The sequence below is a fragment of the Prinia subflava genome, chromosome 4, assembly GCF_021018805.1.
Source record: "Prinia subflava isolate CZ2003 ecotype Zambia chromosome 4, Cam_Psub_1.2, whole genome shotgun sequence".
NCBI lineage: Eukaryota > Metazoa > Chordata > Aves > Passeriformes > Cisticolidae > Prinia > Prinia subflava.
Window position 1 is genome coordinate 42773565 of NC_086250.1, and position 11217 is coordinate 42784781.

General features: G+C 39.3%; 1 protein-coding gene across 1 annotated transcript in view; it reads left to right on the top strand.

Moving 5' to 3' along the window:
* LRIG3 (leucine rich repeats and immunoglobulin like domains 3) overlaps positions 1–7619 on the top strand; it is a 44553-nt gene extending 36934 nt beyond the window's left edge. The window contains exon 19 of the mRNA XM_063396576.1: positions 934–7619. Coding sequence (XP_063252646.1) covers positions 934–1178 — 245 coding nt within the window. The 3' untranslated portion in view covers positions 1179–7619. The remainder of the gene's footprint in view (positions 1–933) is intronic.
* Positions 7620–11217: the final 3598 nt, after the last annotated feature.

Sequence of the window (11217 nt, forward strand, 5' to 3'; positions counted from 1 at the left end):
GTTTCTAGCAATTAAACAAAAGCAGAAGCATTGCACTTTGGGTTCAGAATTTGTTAAAAATGTAGTGTTAAATTATTAATAAAAACTTGAGTTCTTCAAAGTCAGTCTGTGGCACACTGTCCTCTGAAAATAAGTCCTTTAGACAGTATGACTTACAGTGGTTGTATCTTTGTTCAGTGAAAAAAGAAGGCCCTTCTTGTAGAGGTGTTGATACTAAGTGGTGAAGAGTGGCACACACTGGTTGTTTCGTGACTAGTAAATCCAGATAATTATTGATAACAGTTTAACTGAAATGTGTAATTCTCTTTGGATTGTTCTCTTTGCCCACGACTGGTTGGATGATCAGTGGTGAATGGAGCATGTGCCTATCTGCATCTTTATTATTTATGAGAGAAGCTAGCCAGAAAAAGAATGTTAGCATTCAGACTGCAATGCGGGAAAATGTTGTATAACCTGATAGAGGTTGTGGGGTTACGGATTTTTTAAATTTGTATTTTATTTTTTCTGAACTGCATGGCAGATTGCATGTGCCATTCATTTATTGAAGAACTAAACAGGGAGTGACTTTTGCATTAGAAAGTATCTCATGATGTGTTTGCAGTTTAGTCTGTGTTCTCACCTCCCCCCTCACCCTTCCCAAAGAAAAATGGGTATGGAAGTAGTCATGAAAACAAAAGAAATGAAGTGTGGGTGGCTATACAGCTACTTGGAAATGTTTTTAATGTCTCTGGTGGCAGAATCTTGCATTATGCTTGTGATCACATGGATATTTTCTTTTAAATGGTAAAACAACATTTAAGTAAAATCACGCTTTGGTGAACTTTTCTTTGTCAATCCTTGGCTTGCATTTCAATGTCGCTTATGGTACTCTAGGATGAGACACAAAGCTTTTAGCATCAGTGTTTCTGTGCTCACTCTTTTACTGTCTTTCAGGAACATTTGGAAAGCCTTTATGGAGGCCTCAGCTGGACCCTCTTTCAAGCTGTAGACAGCCAGCAAATTGCCAACCAAAAACCTCCCATAATAATCATCTTGCCTCACTGGACTTCGATGCAGAGGCAGATGAAGAGGGAAAGGAAAAGACAGTTCCTAGAGGAGAAAATGGCTTTTATACTTGCAAACAGTCCTTTGAAAACTTCAGGACTCCTACTTTCCAATCCTGTGATTTGGATACGTAGCTCCTTTTGGACTTGCTGATTTCTGGAACCAAAGAAATTATTTGACATACTACTACCTCAGTATGGAACTTTATTTAAAAAGGGAAGAAGGAGAAGAAGGGAAGAAAGAAACCACATGATGCTCTGAAATCAGAAGAAAAAAAATCTTTTTTCCAGTAAAGTGTAATTTCCAAGATGCTCTACATTGGTTATACAGGGACAAAATCCATATATAAATACTATATTAGTAATTATTTTATAGCCTTTTTTATACAAAGAATATGTTTTGTAAATTAATGGTGTAAATAATTCAGCATATGTATATCTATGTCAGACTTCATTTTCTTGAAATTAGTAGTAAGCATTCTAATTTTGTAGTGATACTTGTACCTTTTTACAAATGGAAACTCCATGCTGTTTGCAGGTATCATGCATCTTATTTGCACATTACTTTTATAATAAAATATGCTGCCATGTGGTCTTTGACCCACATTAGTGTATGAAGAGTGAAAAGTGTGAATTACGTTTGTAGACAGTGTTGCAAATGTAGGTGCTTTCTGATGTGTTGTTTGCACCTCTGTTTGACTTAAACATGTACTTTAAGGTTTACTGTGTAAAATAGGTTCATCTTCAAAGGGTGGGTGTGGTCCTGCCACGGCTGCTGGTGAGGTGGGTTGCAGCTGTTTGAACCAAAGCAAGGCTGTAAATCCTCCAGTTTGTGAATTCCCCCTGTCAGATGTGCACGCATATGCTCGCAGTTTTCATGCCATTGAGGCTGTAGTACCAGCAGTTTGCCTGTGCCTTTGTTAGTATGCCTGCATCTGGTGGAGGGATATACACAGTAGATGCACAAATTCATGTCAAGCTATTCAGTAAAAGAAGAAAAAAGGCCCTGGATATCTGCCTGGTAACCTAGCTCTTCTCTGAGTGGCTTAGTATCAAGTGTTTGCCAAATATGCAGTGCGTGCCTGAGTCTTTGCTTTCCCACACCCTTTCTCCCTCATTTTGCTTCTGCAACCACTCCCTGCTCAACACGAGGAGGTAATCCAAGAACAAGATAATGTTTTCTTTGGTTTAATTTATGCTTCTGTTCCTTACTTGGCTGCTCTTCTCTGGTTGTGTATGAGATCTGTGCTTTATTTAGTTGCTCAGTCAAGTTGAGCAATGGTAGACTCTTGCTGGATTGTATTTGTAATAACGGACTGAGTATCTTTAAATAATACAAATTCAGATGAAGAGGATTGCTTACTGTAAAACAGTAGTTAAAACTGAGTGAAAACAGTCTTTATTTTGTGTTTCCGTGTACAGATGCCTATTTTGAAAAGCTGTGAATCCTGTTGTCGTCACTGCACTAAAACAGTGAGACTTCAAAATGGTTAATTCTACAGAACATTGGCTTTTTAAATCTGCCTGCTTTGAAGGTGCAAACTTACATGGTTGCCAAATAGCTTCTTTTAAACTAAATTAAAAGCAGCTGTTAGAATAGGCCATCACAGGCATCAAGGCTAAAGCGAGAGCAAAGATTTTGTTGCCTGTAGCTGAACTAAGGGCTTTTAGTTGTCTGCAGCCAGAAACCTGGTACCCAGATTGCAATGCAATTTCCCTTTAATTTAGGCACCAGTATTAGAGACAGGAAGTTAATCCATCCTTAGTCACTGGTGGTCTAAGCATACAGAATGGGTTTTGCGTGCTTTAGTTGATCATATTGCCAGATTTTTTGACTTATTGTTAATTTGTCCTCATTGTTGCCAGATGTGGTGATGTGGTGACAGACATCGGTATGGGTATTTGATTATAATTAAGTGCATTTGAAAGAGATTAATTTTTCCACAGTTAAGTACAAACCTGTAGGTCAATAAGGCAAGAAATCTAAAATTTGATTCACTCAATATCTCTCCTTTTTCTCCCCCAAGCCCCTCGCTTCAGTGACCCTGTTTTTAGGGAGAGGAGAGCTGGGGCCTGTGATAGCTCCAGTTTATAATCAGACACTGCTTTTTTGACATATTAAAAATACCAAAGTTAAAAACAGTAACTCCAGATTTAGTGTTTATCCTTAAGAACTCCATGTTAAAGGTCTATCATGAAAAACAAGCTTTAAATTCTGCAGTGGGTGAAGGTTGAGAACAGTGGCAATGTCATTTCTTTTTCATCTTCCTTGCAAAGATACTAATCTTCAACGGCTTGGATGCCTGTACCTAAATAAATGTTCAGGGTCAGTGACTGAATTTTAAACAGTTTCATCAAGTTGCATTTAGCAATCTAGACACAGGATTGACTTAAAATTTTATTTGATGCCTTAAATGCCCAGAAATGCAAATGAAAGCTCCCAAGTCCTCTTTTCTGGTAGCTTGAGCTTTTGTGTTTTATAAGTGGATTGTGCTTTAATACAGTGAATCTGTGAAAGATAGTTTCAACATCTTAGTAGTTGTTTTTAAACCAATGATGTACTCAAGCACCAGTTTTAAAGGCTTGGAAGTTCTTGCCTTTTTTTCTTTTTTTCTTTTTTTTTTCTTTTTTTTTCTTTTTTTTTTTTTTTTTTCTTTTTTTTTTTTTTCTTCTTTTTTGCCCTCCTCTCTAAGATGCAGACATTAGTGAGCTGGTAGTTGGATATTTACCCAGCTGAAAGCTAAATCATAAGTTGATTTGGTGGGGAAATAAATTGCAGCCAACCCTGAGTAAAGCTTACCCTGCATCTCAAGAGTTAGAGTGAGAAACAAGTGTTGTGTTCCTGAATGACAAAACAGACATTTTGCAGTTCTATGACCAGGCTGGAATCTTGCCATGGGCTCACTTAAAACTTGTACAATGTTCTTTAAGGGCAGTATCCACTTAATGCTTCACACAACAAAATGTTTTGCCTGTTGAACTCACCCAAGCAACTGCTGAGGTATAGTTTCTGCAAGCCCTAAATAGTTTTAGATAAATGGAGTTACTCATTTACCACGATCTCTCTGGAGCAAGCATTTCCTAAATGAGTAACCTAAATGGTGTGTATGGGATGACACTAGGGATACCTGCATCTTGAAGGGTGTTAGAATTTCAAACAACCTTATGGAGTACTACTCTATTTCAGCAATACAAAATTTTGTATTTCAGCAATACAAAAAATGCATTTCTAAATTAAAGCAAATGCTTTAATTTAGAATTCTTAACAGTAAGGGCATCTTGAAAAATGGCAAAGAGGTGCAAAGCTTTCTTCAACTAAGGGCTCATTAGTGCCACCAAGCATTTCTTATTTCAGTCTCGGGGATCTCTTGAACACTTAAGCCTTATTCCTTGAGTTGCTTCAAAGAAGCTTAAAACTAAGCTTTGCACTGCAAACATTTGTGTTCTGCCAGCCTTGCAAACCAGGACTATAATTGGGGTTTGTGTTCCTTCTTGAATATAAACATAAGCAGAAATTCTGTTAGCTACTTGCAAGATTTCTTGTTGCATATATGACACATCTCAGAGAGTTCTACTTTCTCTGTGAAATCTTTTTTGCTCACTTTGTGTATTGCTTTGTCATAGAGAATGTGTCTTGACTAGTTGGATGTTAGTTTACAACTGTTGTGAAATTACTTCATTAAGAAAATAGGGGAACCTCAGCCTATTCAGTTAAAGGGAAAAAAGCAATGTACAGCAAGATGCAGTTTGTGTTCATACCATTTAAATCCAGTTAAGAACTTTCCAGATACCTTCCTTTTTTATATATTTTAGGGAAGTGTTACAGGAGGAAATAAAAGCAACAATGTCTTGGCTTGCTAATGTGTGGCAAAAGGCGCTTCTCCTGGTTGTCCTGGTTGTGCATTAAGGGGTCAGTTGTTTCTCTGAAATAAATACGTGCACACCCAACCGCTTACCTAAAGGCACAGGGAGCCTCTTTCCCATACTGGTCTTTCTCTCATAGCTCGGTACTGGTCCCACGTCCTCAGGGGACCCTCTCTGGTAACCTAAGCTCCATTCCAGTTTCTGTGCTTGCCCTGTCACTGTGGTGACAGGCTGGGACAAATGGACTCAGTTTAGAGAGCACACTGCAATTGCAGGCAGTAAGTCAGCAGTGGTTGTGCTTGAAGAGAGGAGGGGAAGGGCTGGAGAGAGACAGGTTAGCCACAGTTTAAGGAAGAACTTTGTATGAGTGTGCAGAAAATGCATAATTCAGGACACAGGGATAGAATATTTATAACACAATGTTATAAGCATAATAAAGAGCATTCTTGTACTTTACAAGCTTTACAATGCTTTTTATATGTTTAATTCCACTCACCCTCCATGCTTTCAAGTGCCAAAAATAGCAATACACCGAAGAGTACAACAGCTGGAGAGTTCCCTCTTACTGCATCTAAAATCTCCTTTTCTGGTAGACAAGAAACAAGATCCATTTGTTTTTCTGTGTTTGGGTTCAACACCGGGTATTGCTGGTGCAGTGCATAGTTTCCCAGAGTCATGTGGTCTGTGATGTCCACTGTGTCAGAATGCATGTGATCAGTGTGACTCAAGAATGGCATGGGACACCAGGACCTGAGGGTGAAATTGGTAGCAGTTCTAAATTGTAAAACAAATACAGACTTTGTGACTTAAGAATTTTTTTTTCTGACACAACAGAGGACAGAACCATAAATTACTCTAGATTAGGGACTATTGGATACTATTCATTCATCAACAAGGGCATTGGTGTTATTCCTATTCCATTTGGCTGTTGACTGTGGGCTGTTGACCAGCAATTTCAGTGCAGGAGTTTGCAGTCCAAGTACCTGTATGGACTCTGCTCTGAAATCAATGGTAGCCAGTTTTAAAGCACCGGAATTTCAAATATGGCATTGGAAATGAAGATCTAACTTACTTGACATGTAGTAAGATCCCCTGGATATAAAAGAAGCTTTGGGATTTTGTAGGCCTGTGCTTTGAAAGGCTGTTGTGCAACATTGTCCAAAGACATTCATTTGCCATAGCCATATGCAACCTACTTATTTTCAGCACTTCCTTTGAAGATGTGCATGGAGAAGCTATGACTTAGATTCAGGTCTGCTGCTGGATTATCAGAATTCAGGTATTGATTATAGAAACAGGTGAAATAACATCTTTTTGGACAGTGAGGTTTCAGATTCTTTTATGACAAAATGATGCAAAGCTACATCAGTTCTTATCCAGTTAAAGAAGTGACCTTTAGTAATATTCCTGGTGTTCAGCCTACTTATTTTAGAAATCACTGATAAAACACTGTTATGGAGGAATAGATATTGATGTCCTTGGGTTGCTTGCAAAGTGTTTGCAAAATGCTTGCATTTTGTTTTGCTGTGACGTGGAAAATTCAGGGCTCCATTCAGGCTTTGTTCATCAACAAATGGTGGGCTACTTTCATCGTGATTTTCATAGATGTGCCAACACTTGACAGACATATCTAGTTCTGTCCTGTGCTGGCATGCTACATGTTAGGGGAGTTGTCAGAGCTACTGTAAGGCAGAGCTACAGAGATACCATAAAGGGAATTCAGGGGAGGAGGGCTGGAGTTCCCCTCCATGGAGGTGTTTTGAATAGTTCCCTTGTTCCAAGGGAGTAACTTGTGCAGGTTTTAACATTTACTCCTCCTAATTCTATAAGCTTATCAAGGACTTAAAGCTGCCACATTATTAGCCCTTGAATGGGGAAGGTGTGCATTTTCTGCAGGACAAAGTATGTTGGGAGTTTTTTGGAACTGCTTTTCAATCTCATTGTGATTCTAGACTCTTAGAAGTAAGCAGAAAGACCTGGTCCTTCATCTGGCATGTGGAGGTCCCTCATGATGTGCCTTACTGCATGCAGAAGAATTTTGCAGTCTATGACTGACCAGAGAGCTCACACGAAAAAAACATTTGATCCACTAGTACCACATAATAATTTTTAGCACATATCCAAATGAGTCTTTTGTTCCATGTTTTTAATAGCTGTGGCTGCCTACACAAGCAATGAAGAAGCTGCTGTTTGAGGAAGCGGTAGAAGATGTATATAATTAAGCCAGCTTATAACTGAAACTAGCCACTCTTCTGGCTCAAAATAAACTGTATTTGTACTGCTACCTGCTGCGGGTCTATACACCAGCAGCATTAAGAAAGCATCAGTGCTGCAGCAGCCAGCTGCCCGTGGACTGGCCTCTGCTACAGAGTGATCGGATTCTTTATTAGTGTAAAGTTCTTTCTCTATTAACCTTCCCTCAGGAAAGGGGAAACACGGCCTCCATTGTAATTAGCTTACACAGCCTTCCATGTAAGCTAAAGAATGGAAAGTGTCAGGGGTGCTTGCAGCAGCCTCATAGGTATTTGCTGTTAGCAGGGAAAAGTTAATCTGCTCTCAAATTTTGGCAAGGACACAAAAACCCACGTGTAAAAGTGTTCTTAGAAAGAATTAAATTTCACATAAATGTGACCACACAGCAGGTAAAGTAGTAAAATGGTGGTGGTGATGGAAAATATGACTACTCAGAAAGCTGCATTAACTTAATGAATAAAATTATACTTTAACATAAACTAAGGTTCTTAAGTGCCCTATTTTAAAAATGTGTGTGTTTATTGTTCTGTAGCTTATAACAACTGTGTTATTTCACCTACCAGCACACTCTAGCAGTTTTGTCTGCAACAGCATTTACATTCCAAGTATGGGGGTTTTTTTGAAAAAAGATGAAATCAAAAAGCAACTCTGACAGTGAGCCACTGAACTTATTTTACTAAGTGGCTTAAATCAGAACATGAAAAAAGTGTGAAAAATAGAAATGTTTTGATTTTTCACTTTGAAATGACTGGTCTCAAAATTATTTTCGTTTTTGTTTTTGAATTCTCCCTTTTCCATTCATAACTGGAATATAAAGTGCAGAGCTCCTTGGGTTTATCAGGGCAACACAGACCAGGCACACAGCTGGACTGTGCAGAGCTGTTGCTTGTTCTTTCCCTGCTGCACACTCCTCTTCCCAACTCTATTTGATCTGAGTTTGGCAGGTCCTTGTGGATTGATTCTCCTTCCTACTGGAGCATATTTCTCTCCTTGATTTCTTCTTGAAAATACTGACTCAACAAGTTTCTATAATCGTAAGTAGTCAGACTTGATATTCTTCTGTGTGATTAGAAATGTTCTGCTCCCTGTGCACTTTGAGAGCTGTAGGAGGCTGGTCCCAAGGTGGATTCTGAGCAAGCCCTGAGTGGCCTCTCGGCGTTGCTGTGTGTGCAGTTGGTGGGGGAGCCACAGTGGCAGCCTTGCTCTCCACGGCTCCTACCTGGAGATGCCTTGATCCAGCGGACCTCAAGCAGCACCTCGGATTCAGGAGCTGTGTGAGCAGTGTCCAGATCATCTCTTTGTTAAACTACAGTGCAAATAAAAGGCTGCGTCAGATAGCTGTCTCAGACAAGGCAGCTGAGGAAACATCTTTGAGTCTGTAATGTCTGGCTATTGATCAGGTGCAGAGGCTGAGGAGAGGGATCTGGGAAAGGCATTCCTATCTCTTTCCTCCACGCAAAGCTTTCCAGCTGTTCAATAGTGTTGGACCTCTTTTCTCCTCACAAAACATTCTTAAATGGAAAAGTAGGAATTTGCTCTTACAATTCATGGCAATTACATTTTCTTCTTTTTTTTTTTAATGAGGTCTTTCACAAAGGAGTTTTAAGCTTATGTGGGCTTCTTGCTCAAGCTTCATATATTTTTCAGGAAAGAAAAAAAAAAAAAAAGTCTACCTTTTTTAGGGCCAGGTGTTTTATATGGCTAAGTTCAGACATGCCTGAAAAGGTTGTGGTTATTTTCCTGTCTGAAAAGTATTGCATTTATTTGTTATTTTTTCCCTTCCTTTTTGTAACATTGAGCACATAACCTTTCAAACGTGCTATTTATTTCTGTGTTTTCTGTTTGTGAATCCCCTGCGACCATTAGTTTCTTTGGAATGCTGGAATTGAAAGTGGACATTAGTTTCCTCCTCTCCTCAAATATTCTTACAGATGTTGCTGTAAATCAATTGCAGGGCTGACATAGCATTTGGCTGCCTGACAAATGTGCTATAATAACGCAGCTCAGTAAAATGTGGAATTTCTGAGGCACTGCTTGTAACTTTTCTGAAACAGTCGTAAATTCTCATCCATGTCAGCACAGGTGGAAAGACAGTCACAAATAATGTATGCACACATGTGTAGGTGTGCGCCTGTGTGCACGTGTGTTTGTAGAATGTGGGGCGTAGAAGGTGCCCCTACTTATTCTTTCTAGAGAGTCCTCTAGGTGGTTCACCACTTCCATTATTTAATTCAGCTACTTGAAGCAAATTAGAAAAAGAAATACTCTCATTAAACACAAAATTACCTTGCTAACAAAGTTTTGCGGAGAGAATGTGTGCACGCAAATTGAAGCAAGAAGGGTGTGGCAGCTGAAGGTAGGAGCTGGGCCTGGTAAACCATGACCAGCTTCAGGCAGCCCCTCAGAGAGTGATCAAAGAGCCATTTGTGGTACCCACCATGAGGTTTTGCTTCTGAGAGGGCTGAGCCAAGCTGCTCTTCAAGAGAATACAGCAGTGAGCTGGAATGCTGTGCTGGTTGTTCACAGAGCTGGGCAGGGAGAGGAACGTGTTGTCCCAAGACCTTTTGCGTGGTCGGCTCCGAGAGGCGAGAAGTTTGGATATGTTTAGGGATACAGCTAATCCCACTGAATGGCCCAGGCTGACAAGGCAGCCCCATGCACCCTTCCAGGCTGTGCCAGTCGTTCTGCCTCCCTGGTGAGAACTTGCTTTTCATCTGAACACATGCTGAGCCTGGCAAGGAGCTAGACCATCCTTTCTCCAAAAATAAGAATTTTCTGTCTGTTTCCTTTGAGTAAATGAGTATAAGACTATTCAGAAGTTGTTACACAATAGCTAAGGGCAAAACATTTGGAGGAATTCTAAAATTTGATGAGCTGCTTCTGGTGAACTACCTGGGAGGAAAGCCAGGCAGAAATTCTGGGAACACTGATTTTAGAAATATCGCCTCTTCCCACAATGAATGCTAAGAAGTATATTTGCTAAAAACTAAATAATAAGCTTACCCTAGAAACTTCTTTCTTAGTTATTGTTTCAATCATCACTGCAGAAACATGATTTAGAACGGAATTCCAACTTACACTATATAATAATATTTGTAGAGCATGGATACGGTGATGAACATCAAGCTGCACACAAAACTAGTGTTAAAAGAATATTTATTCTCATAATGAGAGACTTTTAAATCATGCATTTTTAAAGGTAAAAATGAGTATTTGGCCTTGTCAAAGTTTTCCTGAACTACCTGTCTTTAGCTGCTTGAGAGCAAGCAATTTTCTAAACCTAGTAATGTAGTAGATATAAGGTGTTCTCACTTATATTTTAGATGCCATCCACCACTAAATGCAACACAATTTTTAACAGACAAAGATTATTAGAATTTAAAATTTGTGGAATAAATCAGATAGTTTACTTCTAAGACTAATCAGTGAGTATTCTATTTTTTTCTTGTTTATCATTATTAGTGTTTATACCAGCATTTCCCAAAATGCATGTTTAAACCCAGGTGCTCTCATTCATCAAAGTATTTGATTTTATGGAAAATTTATAATTCTATACTCAACAGACTTCAAAATCAGCCTGCTTTTGAAAATTATTATTACCCTGCATGTTGCAAATTAGCATACTTCTAGGTCCCGTATAATTTAAAGCCAGTTGATCCAAAAGGGGACCCAAAATAATGTCATTTCCCTTAAGTGATAAAGTGGTGGCTCCTTGTTACTGCTTCCTGGTCCTTATTTTATGTCAGTGATGAGAAGCCATACAAGACTAGCTCCCACTTGGTGACACTCTTGCCTTGGACCTCAAGCTTTCACAGAGAAGGCAAGGGCTAAAGTAAGGACGTGGTGTTGTGAGGTAGCTTGTGTGGTTTTATCAGGAGCTTAGAGTGGAAAGACTCAATAGATGTGGAGAAGAGCAATTGCAGGAAAAGACTAGAGAGAAGTGTGGTGTGGAGGGATATAAGGAGTGGACCATAGAGATAGACATGGACTGGGAGGAATAGGGATGGTCAACTACCTACAAACTCTGAGAAAGTCCCAACAAATCAGCAGAAAGGGT